Genomic DNA, 24086 nt, shown 5'->3' with positions numbered 1-24086 from the left:
TATGGCAATGTGTAGGTAAACCTACATTGCAGAACGCACCCCCAGGAGGGACGGCGGCAGCGAGAGTGAACCCTGAGTTTGCAGGGGTTGGACAGAGAGGGCGAGGGTCGATATTGTGCTTGACAGATAGTTTCCCATAGCTCCGACAATCCATCATGGCCGGCACGCGGATACGTATTGGTTTTTGTGCAACGCGTCTTAGCTGTGAACCTCGAATTGAATATATTTTTTTCTCTACCAATCCTCTTGCGTAAAATTTGTTTTTGTGTGCTGCGCGGAATTTTAACATAAAATAAAGATACGTATATAATTAAATACTGTATTATAAATTCACATGTACATATTTATATAAATTTTAATTTATAAAAAGTATAAGTCCATTTTTTCGGAAAAATCTTGCAAAACATTTTGCATTAACGTTATAATAGTAACTTGTGTAGAGGTATAAATATTTTGTTTTAAAATATATATTTTTATACCTATTTCTTAATCTCGTAAATTTATTCTCTCTCTCTCTCTCTCTCTCTCTCTCTCTCTCTCTCTCTCTCTCTCACACATCTCATATGAAGATTAAAGATATAATCTACCTCTATATTAGAACTGGAACAAATTATCAATTCATAGCACGTATTGACTCAAAATTACTTGTAAGTCGGTTGCTATACTTCGTGAAATCCAATCTTAACTTGATAGTTACAATTAATTTGATGCAATCCGTTAAATTCGTAATTGTTGAATGAATGACGACACCGATTATAGGGCTCTCCGACGGTAAAGTCTTTCTCATGAAAGCCTCAATAAACCTATGCATCACATTGATATAAAGTAACGCAATAATCATATCATTCAACTAGAATCGCTATTAGAATTTTTACTATTCGATTTATTATTTATTTATGACGTCATTGATTCGCAATTGCCCAACGGATGAACATTTACAAATGACTCGAATCATTCTTCGTGTATACGATTGAAACCTAATTTCAATGATAATAATTGCTTTGGCGGAGTCATCGAACCGTCGACACTGGATGGATGATAGTGCGGGGTAGATTATAACAGTGCACACGCAGAAAGAGAGGTAGAGAGAACGGACGAACGGGTGCATAAACCATCTCGCGAATTACTGAGAGAAAGCATAACAGATACACGTGTCTTGGCGGCTCCGCTTTGCGACACATGATTCATGGGGATCGTGATACGTTTTTTACACCTGCGACAGCTTTATTGGAAATTCTAATGGAGAGGGTCCACCGTGAAGAGTGACACGAGACCTCAAGGCAATGCACCTCGGATCGACTAAAATAGGCCGGTCAGGTCTTATTTCTTGCCGTAGAACCTTACCATCATCAGGCATCAATTGCGTTAAATCGAAACACATTGACCCGCTGACGCGTGCGCGCGCGCGCGCAGAGTAAAATAATCTTGGCAATTAAATAAAAAAAAATATTAAATAAAAGTTACATTATGTAATTTTATGCTAGTTTTACAACTTATATCCATTTCTTTCTTCGCGTTTTGATGGTATAATTCGATCATAAATCTACAATAATGAAAAAAATATGAAGTTTCTAAAAATCACAATTAATATTAGGTCGATGATCTGCACAATAACTATATCTTTCTACTTATTTATCTTAACAGTTATATGTACAATAATCCTTATTTATTTTTCTCTCTTTCCTTTTCTTTTATCTTTCTCTCTTTAGACTTGATAAAAAGTATATTTGTTATCAAAATAGGTCTAATATGTTTCGTAAGTAAATATTTTCAAAAGTGACAGCAATAATGGAGAGATAGTTGAGCATTGATCATTAAGTGATAAAGTAGAATTTTAATCCATCATTTAGCAGTTTTTGAATCACGATTCATCAGCCACGCGAAAGAAGAGGCCTAAAGTGATAGTCGGTGTAGGACAAACAGCCGATTCTGAAGTGGCGAATCCTATAGAAATGGTGGGGATACAGCCGCATATACGTACACAGATGCGACAACTCCAAGTAGAAGAGATAGCCAGTTTCGACTGAGCAGTGGGGTAGACGATTAAGTGGTGGGGAGAAGAAGAGGAAAGGGTAGGACGGCCGGGGGCGGGCGCGCGCCACAATTCAACGAGACAGCCGCACTCACCACATCTGGCGAGCGACTGCCACACTATCGGCCTATATTCAAAATTTCAATCTTCCTTCCGAATTAAATAGCGGCTAATGCCACAAATTAGCTATAGCAATCTATCTGATAGAAACATAAAGCAAATAAAAAATATCACGGAGAAGATTTTGAGAAAATTAAAAATTTTTAATTCAAATTTTATAACTTTACTGTAATAGCTAAAAAATTATTGTTTTTACAAGACTCCATATTATTTTAATAATATAATAAAACTTTAATAATAGATAAAGAAATAAAAATTTTGAGATTTTGACAAATTAAATATTGAGAATAAATAATAAACTATGAACTAATCGTATGTGAAAAAGAAAGTACACGCTATTAAAAAGACATACTATTAAAATGTCAACGAAATTTTGCATAAAACGTAAAAACTCGTTTAAAGTCTTATTTGTGATGAGCAAAGAGAGCTCCGCCTCCTCAACCGTCCCCTCCTCCCCGATGCTACCCCGGAGTGCCCCCCGTTTGACCAACTGGCTACTACGTCACACATGCTTCTGCTTAGAGCCGCCAACTCCGAAGGCTCTCCTCTCAGGCCGGCTCAGTGAGTTACGAGTTGCGTCCGGGTTCGCCGTACGAGCGATAACGGGGGCGTCAATCGAATCGCGATTGGGAGAGGATTCTACCTCGTGCACGCTCTTCCCTCCTTGTCTTTCTCGGCTACAGGCAACAGGTTTGAATTTATGGGACAATAAAGAGTGTGGTGCGTAGTGCGCGTGTCTCTCTCTCTCTCTCTCTCTCTCTCTCTCTCGCTCTCTCGCTGTCTGTCTCTCTGTTTCTCTATTTCTCTCTTTTCTTTCCTTTACGCATTTCTTTCCCGCTCTAGGCCGCCCTTTCTCTCCTGTCCTTTCGTTGTGAAAAGAGTGAGCGGCGAAGACTATCAAACTCTCATAAAACTGTCAGCCGCGGCCACCGGGCTGACTTATGTGCGCCCCTTCCTTAGCCGCGGTTGGAGAACCACACGCTTTCAGGTTGAATCCGCACCTCTCGCGCAACGAACGCGATTCCATCGCAAACTTCTTAACGAAAGATCGGACGTACGATCTCCGCGGTCTAGGAAAAAAGCGATCGAAAGTGAATCTTGGACTCATGGTCCAGCGTTACAATATGCAAGTACAGCAATCCGCACTTGTAAAACGTAAAACTTTTCTTCCGTCTTCTAATCAGAAAGAGATGCGATACGTATGATCGAGCTAAAATGGATTCGCGACGGATGAAATCGGCGAAGATACGGTGATATTAATAGGCGAATCGTTTTCGGTCGATCAGTAAGGAACAATCGCACCTCGGTGTGCCGTACCACCCCTTTTCTTTTTCATCTGTCTTCACCGCGAGGCTATACAGTAGGGGGCGCGTGCGCGCGTAGCCCCCCTCGCAAAGCGAACGGAAGACTGCTTCTTGGTGACGTCGCGGCTAGAAGGCTGCAGAGGAGAACGAGAGAGCGATCGAGATACTTCTCCCCCACCAGCGGTTTCAGGGCTCCCGAATATCTCTCCATTAGCCCCCCTGACGGTGCTATCCCCTCTCCTTGACCCCTCTCTCGCTCTCTTTCTCTCTCTTACGCACACCCCTCTCATCGGTTCCTGTCACGTCGGGTAGCAGCCGGGCAACACTACCATACGACGAGCGCCAGCGGCAGCGGAGACTCGACGGAGACGCAAGGAACGGGGTTGAAGAATCGTACGCCGACGGAGAGACCAATCAAGGTTTGACGAACGGCAGGGATTGGTCGAGGCGCTCCTCTGACACGCAGAGAGCGCGGGCACGTGACAAGCTACCGCACACACCGGCCTTCCGTTGGATCGCGGCGAGGCCTTCAGTACGATACCAACCACCCTTCGCGCACGCAACAAGAACGGCCAACTCGCGCGGGTGAACACTCTTCACCCTTTGCCGTGGTCGAGCCTCTGCTGTTGCCTTTTCCCTTTGCCGCGATATAAAGCCGTCTGTTAAGTGCAACACCTGTGACAACGTTGAAGCGCAATTAATCATCGCGTGAATAATTTTAATGCGCGCACATATGTGTTACCTCGCATGTTACTTCATTGAGGAACGACTACGCAAGGTCATCTTCAATGGGGCGCCTCGATAAGCTGTTCGTTACGCGCTACTGCACGGTGGGCCCACGAGTTCTCTGTAGGTAATCGCGCGACTCCTGAGATCGTAAAGAAGCAGAAGACAGTTTTATAGCCCAGGCCCACGTGGCCCTCATAAACTTGACTCGCAGGTCGGTTCGAATTCAGGCTCGACCCGCCTGCCGCCAGACGTCTGCCTCTCTCTCTATTAGTCCTGAACCCCTCGTTCATTATCGAATCGCTTAGGGACGTGTTTCTCTCGCGTGTAACAGGTCGTGATAGCTGTGAATCGTTCGACGAACAAGGTGAAGCTTGTCGCGGAGCAGCTGATCACGTGTGTAGCCCAGCGATTTTTTTCATTGCGATTTTCGTCATTGCCGCGCGACGATGGATTTCTATACTTAATGACGAGGCGCGTTGTTCAGCCGCCTAATCCGGATGAGCACAACATCAGTGTTTTCGTGAATGACGGAACGTAGACGTGCAAAATTATTGGTATAGTGACGTTGACGGCAGGTGAAGGTACGTGAAGAATGAGTTCCTATCAGTTCGTCAACTCGCTCGCATCATGCTACGCGGGTCAACAGTCACAGCAGCAGCCGAGACCAACCGCGAATTCACCTGGAGAACCGGCGATGCAGGCAGCATCGCCGGCCGGTGGCGAATATTACAATCCGAATGCAGCGTCTACCAGCTATCCCGCGCCCTGCTACTCACCTCAACAGCATTATCCTCAGCATCCTTATGCCACGCCGGCGTCGGGCATGCAGCATCCAGCACCGACAGGGATGATAGACTATACTCAACTGCAACCACAGCCTCGGCTAAATGCGACCACAACGTCACAGCAACACGGTATGCACGCTCAACAGTCACAACACCATCAGCAACCGCATCATCCTCAGCAACTTCACGCGGATCCAACGACGCCTCTTCTGCAGGGTGCCTCGGCACCGTCAGCACCGTCAACGTCCAGCTGCAAATATGCTGATTCGACATCGTCCACCAGTGTGGCGTCTCCTCAAGATTTAACAACGTCCACTTCGAGAAATAGCCCAACGCCTTTAGTAGCACCTGGTACGAGTAAAGCCGCATCAGGATTGACTTCACCGCCTGGTAGCTCGTCAAGGTCGTCCGTGGCTGCGTCCGCTGCCTCACCACCCAGCGGTAGCTCGAGGGGCGTCGGCGAGGGAAATTCAACGCTGACAACAGCATCTTCCGCTTCGTCGCCCGCTTCCTCTACATCCAGCACCTCTAGCACGGGTAACAATTCGTCCAACAAGGGGAACTCTTCCGGCACTAACCCGCCTCAAATATATCCATGGATGAAAAGGGTTCACATTGGTCAGAGTAAGTCGTTCATCTATCGTATCTTTTAAATTCTGTTATCGCTAAAAATGGTGCGGGTCTTCAAGACACATCTTCCGTTTCTTTTCTCCCGTGCTTTCCGAATAAAAAAACACTTTGCTTTTGATCTTATTAAAACGGTAAATGCGAAAATTAATAACAATTAAATTATTACATTGTTAGGATTATAACTACATACAATTATAACATTTCTAGGTATTTTATTTTACTTTAAATTTAAACTTTTAAATCTGATATACGATTTAAAGTTTCGGTTAATATGTTAATATATACATATAAACGCATATATTTTTTTTCTAAACTTTCGAAATGCCATCCATCTACTAAAAGCATACAGATACTAAATTACAGCAAAAATATACAAGTCCACATATTATGAATCTATTTAATTTTGATAATAGCAATCTCCGCTTATATTTTGTGTTTTAACGGTAAACACAGGAATTTATAAATTTCGACATTTATCGAAATATCGCTTAATTTAAAACGCAAATATCTATTTGTTTGTAGATATTTATTTTTTATCATGTTTTAAGTGCAACGACATATTAATTTGCGCAATGCGGCCTTCTGTAATGTAATTTTTATGCAAGAAGATTAGGAAAAAATTAGGAAAAACATTGAATTGGAAATAACCAACTTTAGTAGATTCTACGAATACTCGGAATTCAGTCTAAAGGTGAATCGTTGTTACATAAGATTAATGAAACAACAATTAATAAATTACAATATCTGACGTCAAAACGCAGATTACGTAAATATTGCTTAGAGAGAGAAGGATATCATATATGAATATATTTTATCGTAAAATAATTACAAATATCTTCAGAGTAACAGTAAAGTACGAATTTCGTCAACATAGATGTTGCAAAAAATAATAAAATTTCATCGCGAAATAGATATAATCAAATTTAACTCTATTGAAAAATGTAAAACACTTCATAAAACAGCTTTCTGATTTTAATTTATATACTAAATATAGAAGATATTTTGTATCTTGTTGAGTATATAATTGTTAAATACTACACGAACAATTGGATGAAATATAATTTAGCATTCGTCAAGTGCGACATGTTACTGTATTGATATTCTTACCGCATATCAAGAGAAAACAAATAAGAGATGAGACTAAGAAACGAAGACGGGTTAATAACATATTAAGCAGACGATTAGCGATTACATACTCGGAATAAATGCTCAATAAACGCATCAAAACCGCCGGCAGCACAAAACGACTCGTGACTCGTGCTCTCTATCTACGCTCGATCAAGCATATATGCGGAAATGAGCTCGCGGTTCGAGATACGGACGAAAAGCAGTGCGGGGGTGCGGTCAGAACGGATAACAGTAATTCAGTGGGGACCAAGACTAGATTCACCTGCCCCCGTGGTTCAAAGAAGATAAAACAGCCCAGCGCGCTGGTCGCGCTCACATTAGTCGCCCCGCGTGATTTACTGCGCGGCCAGTATGATTCAGTCAGCGGGGAATTTGACGAAGAATTAATGGTATTATGATATCGTGTGTAACTCTATGTATGTGCGCCCGGGCCATAAATCAGGCTGCATTGTAAGGCGCGGGGGGTTGCCTTCTCCTTCTAGTTCTCTCGGGTTAGCTCGAACGAGGGCCTCAGATCGTTCGGCTCGGCCCCCAAACGGGATACGCGGCTCAGATCTTTCTTGTACAAGTTTCGGCTTCCTCTCCCAATCGTTCGCATCATGCCCGCCTGGTTAATGTAGCATCCTTTTACTTCGGCTTACGTCTCCCGCGCGATTATTTCGCGTATGCCTCGGTCCGCGAGAAGCGAAAGGTACGAGCAGACTCGCCGCCTTATACACTGGTTATAGTAATATCATATTATGAAAACAGGGTCTTGTGTATGTACATATTTAGCATGATATGGATCTCAACGACCTTAACAATTCATAAGTTCCAATTTTAGTGGAATTCCAGCTATAATTAAACTTCGAAGCAATAGTCGATAGTAATGCAAAAATTTGAGATTGCTAGTGAATTATAATTAATTATGATAACGCGATAACGCTGATAATAATTAAACAAAGTAATAAAAAATAAATTTATACGTCAAGCAAATAAAAGATAAATTTTTTAGGAGTCTGAAAAACATTGGGTATATATATAGTATAATCTATAGTGCGTAATACCATTATAAATTCTACTAACATAAAAATAATTACTGCATAGCAAAGAATAGCAGCGAAGTAAAGTCATAAATCTTGCGCGAATGCATGGAATGCAATGATCCTGAGAAACACGCTTGAAATAGTTATCAAGGACTATTGACCTATTCTTCTAATATCTGTCTAAGATTTGTCTTTTGATATGTCTTCAATGCAAAACCTTTGTCTAAACTGTTAGCATTTATTTACTGATGAAAAGACCTTTTTTTCATTTGTATCTCGGTTGAATTTCAAGAACGTTTTCTTTTTAAAGTAAATTCTTAAAATCTATTTCAAATTTGAAATAGATTAATGATTATTGTAATAAACTTGCACTTGAAACAATTATGTAAGATTTATGAAAATTAGTCGAATAAACATACGAAAATCAAAGCTGCATGCAAAATAATAGACCAGTTAGAAATAAAAAACAAACAATTCACATCCACATTAAGAGGAAAATAATTGATTCGTCGAGGTTAATGCTCACTAACAGAAGACATTCCGTTTAGACTTCATCCAGCCGTTCCGACGCTTTTGAACTGATGCATAAACGTCTGAACACTAGATTTGAACAAATAAACTACTTATTAATAGCCAAAAGAATGAATAAGAGAATCTGGCTTACTCAAAATAGTACATTATTGTATGACTACTTTGCTACTTTGCCCTATGTGAGAGAAGAAATATTTTTTATTTAAAATATATAATTATTGTTTTTAACATACTTATATTTATATTATTCTATGATACGTAAACAAGAAACAAAATCTTAGTCACATATATCCTCCACAATAAGAATATTTTAATAAATACATTTTTTTTTAATTAAATAATAGATATATATATAATTTAGTTTAAACACAAATGTTTTATTAACATCGAAACTTCATAAGATATTATTTATCATTTTATAAATGATTTATTTAGAGCGTTTATTAAAGTAAAAAAAATTATTGTTACGCAAATGATAGCATTTTTATTTATGGATTGTTGGTGTAAGTAATCGGGAGAAAACGAGAAAGAGAGGAAAGATGTTTTAAAAGAGACAAAGTGTGATTAAACAAGTGAAAGGCAGATTTACTTTATAGGAAGTGTAATAACACACTGATTATTCTTCTACAAACACAGTTGACGTAAGAGAGCTGCGAGAAAAAGAATTATACCCTTTCTTTAAATCGTATCAATAGCAAAAAGCATCACAGTCTCTGATTTTATTTTATTGTAAGAGAGTTTTATCCTCAGTATGTCGCGTTTGCCAACGCGTCTCAAATTTCTCATAGTTTTAAGTCATCATTCTAACTATTTGTCAAATGTCGGAAGATACTCTTTAATAAAAATTGAGAAATTTTTATATAAATCTAGAATAATGTCATGCATTCTTTTATGAATTATCATGCTATTTTGGAAATTGTACAAATTATCTGGAATACGTCCTTGCTGCTGGCAAAAGCACGCAGCTTATAAACATGTGGGTCATCTTTGGGATAAGTAGCAAGTTCGAGATAGGTCCGAGATAAGTAGCTATCATCCGACGAGCAGCAAACTCGAATAAACATGCAATTGATGCGTAAAATGAACAGTTCTGCAGTTTATTTCCGAAATATCGACCTCGCATGCATGTGAGTGGGCGCCGCAGCCCCTGTTTAGATAAGCAGAAGGTCGTTTTCGTCATGGAGTCTGTAATTATGGGCCGATCATTCCGCCATAAATAAGGATGTGCGGAGCGCCGCGAGGAAAGGCACGTTTCTGTGTCCCGATTGATAGATGGCTACCAAACGTGATTTCCAACGTACGAATTCCCCACGCCGGAAGGGTAGACAGTCGAACCAGTGGAACTGGATCTCACTTAATGCCCTTAGCACATTTACACGTCATAAATATGTGATAGTTGGCGGAACAATTTTCTTGTCGAGGAATGGCGTCTACAAATGATTTAAATGAACCATGATATTATGTCAAGCTTTCTTGATTGTCATTTTATTCAATTAATTTGTCAATTCTACACGCGCTAAAGTTCTGTATATTTATACTAATAACGAAGAGTAGAAAAACGGCTTTTTATTTATTGCATTCTACGTACTGGATTTTGATATGGTGCAGATAAAATAAGTACAGTGCCTCAAGCAAACATATGCACGCATGTACGTACGGTTACGGCGCACTAACAGGAGAGGGAGATACGAGGACGTGCTTCAAAGAACTGGTTTTACTAACCACATAGCATACTGCATTTTTACGCCGACGAAAATGTTTTTATTCCGAGATACTTAATCAATCCACGCCATACGTACAACTGTTCTAAGGCATTAGGGTTAGCAAAATCTAGGATTGTTCGTCATCGTCTAAAAATAATTTAACGATCATATTTCTTTAGAAAATTCACATTGAGTAGGTGTATTTTTCCTCACGTTTATAAATATTGTTTGTAAAGTTAATTGGTAATTTAGTAATAAACAATAATGAACAATGTTAAAGAAAAGAAATATTATTGTTACTATTTTATTAAATTTAATGATATGACCTACAAAATAGTGACCACATGAAAAATAATATTATTAAATTATTAGTATCATTTGTCTCTCATGACTAATACGTATATAAATGTTGTATAACGTTAATTGGTTTTAAATCAGCGAAACATACTGTATTTTAAAATTTAATAATTCATGATTTCATCATTTTTCATTCATGCTTCTCATTTATGAATGTGTGGCATCAGTTGAAGCGAAATGTGTCGTACAAAGAGAAGAAAGTTATCATCGTACTACAGTTTGTGTATAACCGCGGGAAGAGCGCGAATCACTTATTAGGACATAAATTTTCATTGCAAGCGCCTAGTGCAAACGGGATGAGCCGATGGGGTAATGGATGTATGCCGGGGGCGAAGTGGGCCGCCTGTTGCTGCGTGGCCCGGTCGCCACGGGGATCCTTGATCCTTATGCTCCTGCAGTCGCCCTTTCGGCCGACAAACCCTCCCCGAGGAGAAGATTCCCTCTTCTGAAAATTTACGAGCTAACGCTGAATGGCGTAGTAAAGGGCGATGCCGCCGGTACACACATCTCGTGGTTTTGTCACGACGCGTGAATCGAAAAACTGCTCTGCAAAAATAACCGCAAGTATTTTGTTTTCCTTCACCATATATCACGAGATTTTTCCAGATTTCGAGAAAATGTTTCACGCTACTGACATCGCACTGATTACATCCCTAATACCTTTTGCGCTATAGAGAGGGGCGAAGAAAGAGAATGGGAGATGCACGTACTTAAAACATTGTTTGATAACGGAATACAACGTCAATTAAAAGTAGTAATAATATAAATCTGATTTAACTAGCCTTTGTAATAAACCAATTCCATAACCATATCTCTTTTATATTAAATTACAGCACTGAGATAACTATATTAAACATAAATGATCACGTATCTATAATTTTATGGATACGTTTATAGATGCGTTTCCCACGTGTTATTAATACATATCGTGATAACATTTCTGCACCTTCTAGGAGTTTCACTAATGATTATTAACAACCCTCGTTCCGCGACGGGCGATTATTGCGAGCTATCGTAATGCAAGAGTCGTGCGGGAAGCGTCATCGTCCGTCGCGACAACTCGATTTAGAAGATACACACAAGTTGCATGCAATGTATAATAGTCGCATATATACCGGCCAGAGCCCGGCCATGCCAGTGATAAATAAATCACGCGAAGATCAACGGTTCTGTGCACTTACATCATCCTTTTAAAATGTACAGCCTAATGTGATGTAATCAAATTCTCGGCCGTTTTGCTCTGACCGCCGCGAAACAAACTCTACCGTGAAATATATCCCGCGTAAATCAGATGTAGATATTTGTCATTCGTTGATATTAGTTAAAATACTCAGACGTTCCCTCTTCTTATATATAGGTGTACACATAAATTATTAAATTCAAATAACTATATTTAATTATAAGCTAAATAATTCTCAGTTTTTTCATAAATAAGTAAGTAACATTATACATATAAGAACAAGGAATTTATATAACTTTTCCAAAATTATTTTGCTCCGTATAATTGCGACAATAATATCTCACGTAAATTAATTACATGTAGTTGAAACAAATTTCAACTTAAACGATTAGATAAAAATTAAATATAAATTGACATATTATCAATGAAATAATGAAATAATATGTTTATATTAAATCATATACATGTAATTTCCTGTGTCGGATGCTATAACATATTTTATCTAGTAATTTAAAAAACATATTGATGTAAACGTTTATATTGAAATTTTCTTGTGAAAGAATGTAATTATTGCCGAGCATATCCTTGAAAATGTAATTATTATCCATATTATTTTGTTAGATGTAAACATCGTTAACGTCAATACTAACTCTTTCTACTGAGATTTATTTTTTCAAGAGAACTGACATAGACTTTTTCCACGCCTCAATTACCTAATTACTCTAATGCTCCAATCCATGAAAGTATAAACGCGCATTTTGTCATGGCAAGTGCCTCGCACGGAATCACGCTCAGCAGACAACTCCCCTTTTTGCTTCTGGTGCAACTATTTCGGTCCTACTCGTTCAACTCATCGAAAGTAACGGAGAGAAAATATCTTCTTCTACAGAAGCTTTTTATAAAAGAAATTTAAAGAAGCCCTTCATCAAACATATCAAAAGAAAAGTATAACTACCGGAATTTCCACACGTTATACATTATTTATTTAAACGAGAATTATTTATATATTTAATTCTTTTAATAAGATTTAAAATAAAAATAATTTGTGTATGAATATTTATTGCTGTTAATAAAATATTTTTGCTGGACATTTATTGGTAAGCCTGTAATTATTTGTGAGAAAAGAATTATTACTCAAAGATATGCAATAATCGCAACATCGTTACGCTGAGAAAATCATAAGCGAAGATAGATTTTGGACGGGAACAGCTTTATTCCGCGGCGATGCTCTGGGTAAAGCGTGTTTGGGTGGTGTAGAGGCGGTCCTACGTACACCCCAGCGACTCGGGACCATAAATAAATGCTTGCGCGAGGCTTACGTACTAGCACGAGGCGTTCTGAGGGCTTGCGGCACCACTCGTGTGGGGTAACTAGGAGGAACGCCATGGACGATCAGAACGGACAGCCTCCTAAGAGGAGCAACCTAACATAGGAACATAGGTACTGCATGATTCATAGAGGACGTGGTGTAGAGTTCGGAAAGGGACACGCGCTTCCGATGAGATTTATCCGCCCGACACGACGAATGTTACGCGAAACGAGGGACAAATGGCGTTTGTCGCAGCTGTCGATGGTCGGGATTTTATGACACTTTTGGTGGATGAAATGTTACCGCCGCACATAATAATCTTGTGTATGAATATATCTTCAGAAGATAAAAAATTACAAGTGCATTATTGTTAAAACGTAGTCTGATTATTATTTGCCGCTTTCACTTTATTCACGATTTTCTACAGCGCAAAATGAGAGGCTCGACGCGTCGAGCTTATCGAAAGAAATATATAAGTGTGCGAGCCCGTCGAATGAAAATTACGCATTTGCATTTTCTCCTAGCTCTCAATGGGAATAAATCAATTCGCAAGGTGACACGCACGAAATGTATATATGCATGCACGTACACGCGTACGCGACTTCGCGCGCTTGTGTGTTTTTGTTCGACCTTAGGCAGCTCGCATCACCGCGACGCACTGTACTCAGACACGTAGAGAGTCGCAGCTGACTGTATTGTTCCCGCTGAACGTAAGTCATTAATTTTCCCAGCGGCAGGAACGCTCTACGCGGTCCAATACACGTACGTCGCGAACACACGCGTATACGTCCGAATGGCCATACGAACATTTATGGAACGCCGCGCGCCGATGCCTACTTCGCGTGGTAATAGCGGTATATTCTTGCGCATGATTATTGTCAATTAACAATTTAAGAGTCTCTAAACAGGCTGTTGTCGGACTCTCAATGGGCCATCGAAGTTCAAGAGACCGAACTTCGATCCTTCATCGGTCCTTCATCGGTTCACGCTGATAGGGTTGATGGAATTCCCATTGTCTCTCTTAATTGTTGCTAATCAAAATTGTGTCCCTCGATTTTGAGGAACTCGCTTCCGGTGTTTTGGAACGTTGGTTATGAGATACGGTGGTATTGCAAAGACGCGGTAAGATGGAACAATGTCCATGAGGGATTATCCGAAATCGGACAAGAAGAGGGCCATCGGTCCAAATGATATGCGTGTGTACCCTCGAAGGAAGATAATGCATTCGGAAGGTTGTCGGTAGGTTTGAGTCGCGTGTGTCGGACGCGACGGTCGGACCGTCGCCTGATGGATGGAGACGCGTAGCCTCTATCCCTATTCTTCCTCAATCCGAGGGCCCCTCCGCCGTCCCTCCTCCAATATATACACGCGCGATCACGTCTTGTGCCTCTCTTTCATTCGGATGTATAAAGTAACCCCTCGGAGAGACGACAGTTTCTTGCGCGAGCGGACTCGTGCGCACACATATACGAACGCGTAAGTATACACTCGCGGATTCAATCCATGCAGCGAGAGAATGGATAATATGTTATTCTCGATTCTATCAATCTCGCGAGATGACCTAGTGTAAAAGAGGAGGATCTAATTTTAGTCGAATGACGGTTAAGCGAGTAGGCACACGACAGATTTATCGAAAAGCGATAAAGATCAGCATACTTTCGACTGCTCTCCTCGCGTAATATTTAAAATTTAAACCGATCGAACTTTGTACGCGCAACTTAAACTTTGCATAGCATCTTCGCGCAACGGATACTCGCTGTTTCGCATTCGGCAGGACATTCCGGAGTTCAAGGTCATCAAGACTTCGAGGCACGTACCTCAATATTCTCATGGTTCATGCGCTATGTATAAAAGAGACGAAAGAAAGACTGTACTGGCTTTTGTATGCTGTCAGCGAGTACAAAGTGCAAAATGAAGGAAGGGAGATAGACGTGCACGACGGTGGGGACGACGAGGCGTTAATTGAATTTGAGTCCGCGCGGATTATTGTGAAGCGTTTAAAGCGGCCAGAAACAAACCTATTTGCGTCAGAGAGCTTTCTCGTGGAAGATAACAAATGATCCGCGGAACGTCCGCCGCGCAAACTTCGGCATAAAAGCTTCAGCAAGGCTGCCACTCTCTTTCTCCCCTTTTCTGCATCCCTCCCCCTTCCTCTTCCATTTTCACACCCTTCGTTCTTTCGTCACCTCGTTTCCAGCATCTCTCTTCCAACTGAATCCAGCCCTTGAAAACCACTTGATACTCCCATTTAAATTGAAAAGCAATAGTTTTTGAATCTATTTATAACTGTCCGATACATCCAATTGCATGCGAACGATGCATCTTATAGAAGTCGTTGACCCAATTCGAATATCGCATTCCTTTTTCTGTAAATGAATTTTCCGCGGTAAGAGAATTTCTACCAATTCTATCATCGCCATTCTTCGTGACAGAACACGTCCGCTTGACCTACTTACATCGCGCATCTATCTTTTAATTTTAGCCATGCTTATAAAACGTCACGTAAAAATAACAAACATGTGACACCCTCATTAACGTAACGGAGGAAATCCCCTGAGCTATGATTGAGCGTAACAGTCGCCAATAAAAGGATTTCCATGCTCCACGAGTAGAGCAGAAATTAATAGATCCTTTTGAAAGAGCGACTAGCATCGTGTATCCCCGAAGATTTATAACCGGCAACTTTCCGCGGTGTGGTCCGGGCTCCGGGCGTGTCAGCTGTATACCGATCGAAATAGATCCCGCGGATTCCGGTCTGAGCTCTCGAGGCGACAGGTCTCAGTGTCCGAACGTTTGGTAACAGGTGGATCGTAGTCATCGTAGACACCTAGAAGCCCGATCAGCTCACGATCATCTAACGTCGTTCCCAGTCGTCTTCCTCGTCGTGGAATGTTGGACCGTTTGATTTCGCTCGAGGAAGGCCGATCTTCGGCGTGCGATTGGCCGTCAGCTGCGCAAGTACGGGTAGGTCACAAATCAGCTCTGAGCGGAGACTGACTGACAGAGCGCGCGGTGCCGCGTGTAGATAAATTTAAATTGTGCGTGGATTACGTTTGCTATATATCGCTAGACTCGACGTAACGTTTCGACGAAAATTCATGAGCGCCACTGGCTATTCACACTGGCGGCAAGCCAGACGGAGGCGTGCGGATCTGATAATCTCCTATCATTGCTCCGACATCGGTGGGCCTTACATATAACTTAAGTCTTTACCTCGTATACAAATCGGCACGAATCTACGTCCTAGTAAGGATAAGAATTATGAAACAAATTATTATGACGACAAATTATTATAGCCTTCATATTTTACAATTAGATAATTATCCGACAATGGAACACGCGCGATTGCAATGTGAGTTTTCGTAAAGGCATTAAATTTGTTAATATATCCTATGATTAAATCTACTTTTCTTGTTTACGTAATTTTTTTTATGGGAGAAGAAATTATTTTAAAAATAAAATTTTTTCGTATAATTTGTTAAAACAAATAAGAATATTTCGGCAACGAGCAAAAATCTTGTACCGTGATATATGAATATACAAATAATAACTTTCCTTCTTGTTGTTATTCCGTGGAACTTGTATAATAAAAAAAATTAAGCAGGACACTGACTACAAGCCTGTCATTAGTAACTCGGACAGAGTAGAAAACGAAGACGAGATATGGCAGCCACGCGATACACTAGCTGAATGTCTCAGCTGAAACAGTGACAACTTTTAAGGGGACACTATCTTGTACAGTCGAACATAAGATCTTGAAACCTTAGACCACCTATGCTATACCGATGCAATCGTAATTGCATAATAGCCGCGGTGAACTGCTCGGGTTATTTATGAACCTCTCATTTTCTTTTGTCAGTAGTACCGATGTTGCTTGGTTGCAGACGGTGTTAGATATTGTAATTCTGAGCATCGTCCGACCTTTATCACAGGATTTGCATTGTAAATGGAATCATCTCGTTTCAATTATGCAATTAATTTCTACATATTGAAATGCATAAGAATTTAAATAAAGTTCAGACATTTTTAAAGAGCATTCCATTTTCTTCTCGCATTGATCCTTTCACAAGTATCATAGCCGCATGAATACTAATTTGAACTAAGTTAAACATACAATTTTGAAGAAGCAATGATATACAAGAGTTACATAGGACAACTATCGAAAATTTCAGAAACTTTCTTGGATGCGTTTCCTGCACGTATGTGCACAAGTGCTTCACCGTAAAAATTTTAAAACTGCTAAGTAAAGCGTAGACGATCGAACTTATACGTGATTAAACTCACTTAAACACGATTCATTAATACCGTGAGAAATTGGTGTCTGATATATCTAATGGTAACGAGATTTGAAACAATTCCCGCTGTTCATTACGTCGCGAAACTTACAGATTTTTATTGGTTTCTTTGGGATTCTTAAATCGATCGTAGAGATGGAAAGAATTGATACGGCCGTACTTGAGCTCTCGTATCAGATAACCATTCAGATATATGTCGGGGGTTGAGGGTAGCAAAAGAGTTCTATATATACTTTCGTGGAACTTGCTCCCGACCGACATACTGAGCTTTATACCTATACGTTTACACAAACGCACACGTCGCATACCTATCTACTCGCACTCGCGGAATGCAATACAGCACGGTTGCGATCACGAGATATTTTGATTCCTTTCTCAGCACCTAATCTATAATCTATCACGAATAACGATATATAATATTTCTGATCTACACAATTGACAAAGTCAATTTAAATACCCACGCATTACTTCATAAGCAAGCAAACAAACGATAAAATAATAATAGGTATATTTCTTTTCATTTCAATTACCTACGTATAAAATAATAGTTTAAATATTTCAAATGTGTTAAAGTATTATTATTAATGCATAGACTTTAGTACAAAATTTCTTCTGCATATATAAATTACACTTTAACAAATCTTACTTAAAAAAAAAATAATATTCTCTCTTCATTATATTCTTTTTAATAATAACAAATTATTTCTAGCTAGTTACATATATTGCTAATATATGTACAACTTTCGAATATTTAAATGCAATTATATTCTCAGTAGTGTTTATATTTTAATTAAAAAATTTCTTTTACATACGTCATTCTTTCCTTTTATCACGGATAATTTGAAAGGACTTACATATTGCGTATATAGCAAGTAAAACTTGTGCATTCAAGAACCGAAGGAGTCGCGACAAAGAAGAGTTCGAGTGTATATTAAAAACCAAGAAGATCAAAATCAGGCATACCGAGAACACGCCATGGAGTCGCGCGGGATTTTATCCCAGTCACGTGTTACTCAGCCTTAACCAGCCGATCTGTCAGTCAAGCAGACGAAGCAGTCGTCAGACTGGCAGTCGGTGACACGTTTGGTACAGGGTTCGGTGCAAATACACGCGCACTCCGCGTTCTATTAAGAGCGAGGCACGAAAAGGCTAGACGACACGAGGTGACATCGAGATGGGTGACACGACATGGCCCTGCGCTTAGCCCGCCTCAGTCTTACAACGTCGACAACTATGCGCACCTCTTCGGCCCGCACATCTCTCATTGCGTGATAGACGCGCTGAACGTTTTTATTTCAATCTTTATCTGTGTGCTCGCTAAAGCTGCTTGTGCGTCTCGATGAGAAACTCAAGGACCTTACATCACTAACTTAATCGTGATTGTATGGATAACTTGTAAAGAAATGCGTTTAATTTTATTATAGCGACATTGACTATTGCTTGGGGATTAAAACATTAAGTAATTTATTAGATAATATACAGGTGAGGGAAAAGACACAGAAGATATATAATAATATCTTTTTATGTATCTTTTCTAATTTATCATGTAAATTTGGATATTTAAGATGATTTAATTACTGATTCTTGATAATTACAACGGCTAATTATACTGCAGAAAATAAGATAAATAACATAGCGTGATCGATTGGCTAATAACGCAATTGATTGTCGATAACGAGGCAATTTTACAGAATTTCGAAATATATAATGTTGCTCGATTGGCTCTTGTATATAACTAATTACTTACTCTTTTAGTTATGTAAGTAATAAATTTATAATCTCTTTCCGATCAATTATTTCCTGAAGAAAGTAAAATTATAAGAAAATCTTCCGCATTTCCCATGGGAGTGGATTGACAAATGAATGTACGAAGTGCTCTCATTGCATCTGCTTAAGATTCAATGCGATTACGAAATTTATTACCAAGAGATATATAACGCAAGTCATGCGTATGATTACGGAAATTCGAGTTACAATAACATATTGGCTCGTACTCCCCTCGATGCTTTAGAATTTATAGTGCGAGAATAACTACTAAGATCGCGCCAGATAGAATCTAAATGCTAATTAAACAGGTGTGCCTGACATGCGTGAAATTTAATCGGGTCAGCGATTACCGCGGTACTTTAATGCATCAAAAGGTATGGTCACTAAAAATAATAAATCATGGGTACATCGAAGATAAAATAATATTCAGCGATTTAATACACATACACACACACATACACACATGCACATACAATTATATCATTCTAAGATTATTACTCCTGCGCATGTTCTTTAGGGATGATAAAAACTCCGAACCTGTTATAGACATCAAGCAAAGCGTTGTGAGCGTATCGAGATCTCTCTTGTGGTATTAGTTGGAAGAATTAACATGGCGCGCCTAAGAAACATATTTCAATCGCATATGAGCATCGTAGAGAGCTTTCTCACCAGCCTTCACCGAGTACATTCCTTCACACACCAACGTATATTCGTATATTGTATGGATGTCGGTGAAATACCAATAGCACAATTTATTACCGAAAGAACGAGAATGCATGTTTCAAAAAAGCATCTATTCTTATAGTGTATGTAGTATTTTATGATAATTTTATTTAACAAAACAGAAAGAAGAGAAAAAGATGTATGTAATTATATTTACAATGTTACCGAGAATGCAGATATACAATAATAAGACAATAAAATAAATTAAAAGAACTTCGATAATCGTGTGATAGTAAACTTAATATAAAAATCAAAAAGTATATAAGCTCACGAATTGTGAAGAATAAAAGAACTGAAGAAATTTTGCAATTCTCATTACTAAATTATTTTTAGTTAGCGAACTGGAGTATTCTATAATAATGCGAGTGACCGAAAAAGGAATTCCGTTTGTCTGTTACAAAACGGGTAGGTTCACCGGATAAACGATATGCAGACCGAACGAGTCCGTGTCCAGACAACCAGAACACTATTTATTAAAAAGTCAGGCCACACGACCCAGCGACGTGTTACATCGGGAGGAAAGCGATAACACCGGACGAAGGGTCCTGTCATTAAGCCCGGTAGGAGCTTCGTTGTTCAACGCTCACTGGTTGCCATCCTCTGCGAAAACGCTTTTCACTCTCGTGAAAGTGCCCAGTCCATGCTGCTCAGAGCCGTGGAATGAATCTTTAAACGTACTGTTATCAATGTTATGTGCGTAAACGCTCGAAATACTGGATAATTATACACATGCAAAAGAGCTATATATTCTGAACAATGGGAAATATTTATTCGCATTCTTTTTCTTGTTCTTCTTCTTCTTCAACTTATCATACATTTCATTATCTTGCATTTTTCCTCGTATGCATACACAATCAGTACGAGTCAGCAGAGATTTATTTAAATCGCTCATTTATTGCGCGATTATTGCTACTCGTACTTTCTACTGTCAGTTGCATCTTTACATATTTGTACGACTCTCGTCAATTTTTCCTTCTTGACCTGCGCTATTACTGGCTGTTTATAGCTGTAAACGAGCCGGCTCTTTAATATCCGCGATGATGATCCGTGCTCACAACGAACCTGAAGATATATACGAACGAACCCTTGTTCACGTAACACCTGCTGAAGCAACGAACCGAAGCAACGAAGCCTATATTAGTGCCGCGAAGGGAAAGGGTAGAAAATATTAGTATATCGAAATATAAACATAGAAATATGATACAGGTGCTATATGGAATTTATACGAATATTTTCAACAATAAGATTGTAAAGCAATGATTGACCGTCTGCGTCAAAATTATGATACATAAGACGTATTTATTATTTTATCCTTTTAATTTCTAGTGAATGATATTATGTTTTTTTTTTCTATTTGACGCAACACTGTCATAAATTACCATCTCAGATAAAAAAAAAAACAATTTACATAACGGTATATTGTATTAAATTATGATTGCATCAATTTGATATAATGATGATTCATGCGACGATTATATACCATATTTCAAATGACATTGAAGCTAAGTCAAAGCTCATTTCTGGCGTTGTTCTGTGCAGTCAGTGGCAATTTTTGCAAAGGAAGTAGGTGTAACAGGCGGAGTATCGTAATAATAGCGTTGCAAAATTATTTATGGCCAAGGCGTGCAAAGCAAATAGGTAAAACAGCTGGCAAGTTGACCAGTTCGCAATCCACAGTAGCACTGGCGGAGGCATTAACCACAACTCGTTGAAATAATTAATGAGATCGTCACGCGTTGCACGCGCTCGGACCTTCAGTAATATGCATCGCCCGTGCTTTTTATTCAATCTTTCGCACTTTTCCACTCGTAACCCTGTCCGCGATAAGATCCGCGGCTGAAAAAAAACGCGATTTATTTTAAACATTACATTTCATATATGTAAATTACTATTTGAAGATATTTGATACGCGCAACGTTAATTTAGAAGGAATAAATGTAACAATCTATCTCTCTCGATCGGTCTTATCTCTTTATCAGTTTCTTTTAATAAACCCCTATTTATGCCATCTACATTTGTGTTCGTCTCACGAAATGACGAAAAATTCTTTATTTCTAGGCACGGTGAACGCGAACGGTGAGACGAAACGACAAAGGACCTCGTACACCAGGTATCAGACGTTGGAGCTGGAGAAAGAGTTTCACTTCAACCGCTATCTGACGAGGCGGCGTCGCATTGAGATCGCGCATGCTCTCTGTCTTACGGAACGTCAGATAAAGATCTGGTTCCAGAATCGGCGTATGAAGTGGAAGAAGGAGCACAAGATGGCGAGCATGAACATCGTGCCGTACCACATGTCGCCGTATGGGCACCCTTACCAGTTCGCGCCCCACCCCGGCCAGTTCGCTCACTTGGCCACATAGGACGAGTTCTCGCCCGCCGAGCTCGGAGCACACGCTGTCCGGTTCCCCGGGATGTACGGCGAGCAGAACTTCTAAAAGGCTTTTTTCCGCCTTAGATCCCGCGCTACGTCACGACGCTGTCACTTGTGACTTGGCGGGGTCGAGGAGGGACTTCACTTCCAGTAGGACACGTGGTGCGTTCCGCTGATTCCGTAAATGCGCCGATGGTTGGATTGTCGACAGAGGGGAGCGAGAGATCGTATCCTTCTTTCGTGTGTCAACGTACTTAAATTATTTACGCGTTTATTCTGCTTAGCTATCGGAAGGAGAGCTCCATCGAGGAGATATAGAAGAGAGAAAAATTGTTCCCTTCCTGAAGCTGAGCACAAACAATCCGTTCTCGCTCGTTTTCGGTCTGCGGACACGCAAGTACTGTCACTGTACGACTTCGAAGTTGAAGGAAAGCCAAAATTTTCTGCATATATTGCGCCGTGCGCCCGACTTAATAGACTGGACGCGCTCCGAGGGGCTCTCACGCACGTGATTACAAAATATTAATAATGGTACTAACGATGCGGATGAGAGACCACCTCAGCGGGTGAGATAAAGCCGAATCTCTAGTTTAAGGTGTAGAAATCAGCGATCTAAGTAATTAATTAATCAAATAACGAATTAATTATCTTGTCTTGGCTGCACACTGTTTCACGTAAAATTGATCATCGATTGATTAAAAACGAAATTGGAGGATGTGCTTGTGTATTTATTTATTGTTTCTTCTTCTCTACGTCATTCTCTTATTTAGTCCTTTCCGAACGTACTCGTGGAAAAAGGCTCTACAAAAGACACGAAGTAATTTCAAGAAAAACATATTTTTACGCCTTTTAAAGTCTCTGTATCATAGTTCGTGTAAGACGCCTATTAACGCTTAAATTATTCTTCATTGGTCTTGAAGGGAGAAGTGACCTTTAGAAATCTATATTGATTGCGTATAAATTATGCTGGCTTTTTTAATGAAGTATTCTTAGAAAATAAAAAATGGTGGGACGCGGCAACTACATTAATAGAATAATAATGAGATACTCGTACAGCATAATTTGCATGTGATTAAAATTGTAGTTAATACCTACAAAAAAAAATTGTAACTAAAAATTTTTACATCCGCATATTTATAATATCTGTATAATATTATAATATTATAATATAAATAATATTTTATAATATTATAATATTTTTTATATCAAATGCCTGGACAGATCTTATTTCCTCTTCTTATACCCTTTTGTTTTACACGGTTATGCAATGTTAAAAGTTACTACAAAAAATTATATATTCTGACATAACAAATCTTTTCTGAAAATTAATTTTCGTGTTGTGCGATTTGCATTTGTTTTATTCTAAAATATTATTTTATTAATGAAACGGTGAACAGCTACGACTCTGCATCTCTTTGTACATAATTTACAGCATAATGTAACCAATGTCTCCTTGGAGCAGCCACGTTGTTCCTATATTGTCGATACGTAGGGAAATCTCGCGCGGATAATTACTAATTCATTTTATTCTACCGCATCAAGCATTTTATCGCGATGATTGATACAACAAATAAAGTACTATTGTTTCTCGCGCGTCGACTATAGTAACTTTAATCCACATAGGAACTTATTAGTTTCCATAACCATAGTTTTAAAAAGTCCGAGATATTAAATAAAAAAAAAAGAAAGAAAAAGAAAAGGAAATGTTTCGTGCGGTCGAACGGGATAAATGGCCCCGGATGCATTGTGAGTACGTCTAACTTCAATGGTGCAATGTATGTGCATGTAGCGCTAAATATCTAACGCAAAAAATTGCATGCACGTGCTGCCTGATTACGCGTATTTATCGGCGCAGGATATACATAAACGTGTGGTTGAGTGTAACAAGAGAAACGTATTGATTCAATAAAGAGAAAGATCCAAGAAAAAGATTGAGTATCGACTGGTTAACCGGGATGCAAGCGCAAATGTGTAAACTAATTAGGTAGTATTCGAGTAATTATCTTGTGATACGACAGAGAAGGAAAGCAGTCGCTCTAATGCTTATTAAATTGTCATAGCCGCGCGTTACGCGATGCAAATTCGGAAAAATAC

At 39.4% G+C, this 24086-nt stretch overlaps 1 protein-coding gene across 3 annotated transcripts; it reads left to right on the top strand.

Annotated features, from left to right (window-relative positions):
- The first annotated feature begins 2761 nt into the window (after nucleotides 1-2761).
- LOC112456481 (homeotic protein Sex combs reduced) lies at nucleotides 2762-23133 on the top strand. 3 transcript variants are annotated; one of them, XM_025019061.1, is made up of 3 exons: nucleotides 2762-2842; nucleotides 2996-5594; nucleotides 21677-23133. In XM_025019061.1, the coding sequence occupies exons 2-3, from the start codon at nucleotides 4778-4780 to the stop codon at nucleotides 21979-21981; spliced, it is 1122 nt and encodes a 373-aa protein (XP_024874829.1). In that variant the 5' UTR covers nucleotides 2762-2842; nucleotides 2996-4777; the 3' UTR covers nucleotides 21982-23133. The 3 variants fall into 3 exon arrangements, 2 of the variants coding, with proteins under 2 accessions (XP_024874829.1, XP_024874838.1); XM_025019070.1 differs by having other exon boundaries at nucleotides 2767-2842; nucleotides 3769-5594; XR_003040968.1 differs by lacking the exon at nucleotides 2762-2842 and having other exon boundaries at nucleotides 21677-22154; nucleotides 22277-23133.
- The last annotated feature ends 953 nt before the right edge of the window (nucleotides 23134-24086 follow it).

This window comes from Temnothorax curvispinosus, unplaced genomic scaffold, assembly GCF_003070985.1.
Source record: "Temnothorax curvispinosus isolate PA1 unplaced genomic scaffold, ASM307098v1 QBEX01000632.1, whole genome shotgun sequence".
NCBI classification, from domain to species: domain Eukaryota; kingdom Metazoa; phylum Arthropoda; class Insecta; order Hymenoptera; family Formicidae; genus Temnothorax; species Temnothorax curvispinosus.
This window is presented reverse-complemented; position numbering and strand designations above follow the sequence as displayed.

Excerpts from the sequence above, each read along its gene's own strand:
- LOC112456481 (XM_025019061.1), top strand. The coding sequence starts at position 4,778 with ATGAGTTCCTATCAGTTCGTCAACTCGCTCGCATCATGCTACGCGGGT. Across the intron at positions 5,595-21,676 it reads AAGGGTTCACATTGGTCAGA|GCACGGTGAACGCGAACGGT; the intron begins GTAAGTCGTTCA and ends CTTTATTTCTAG.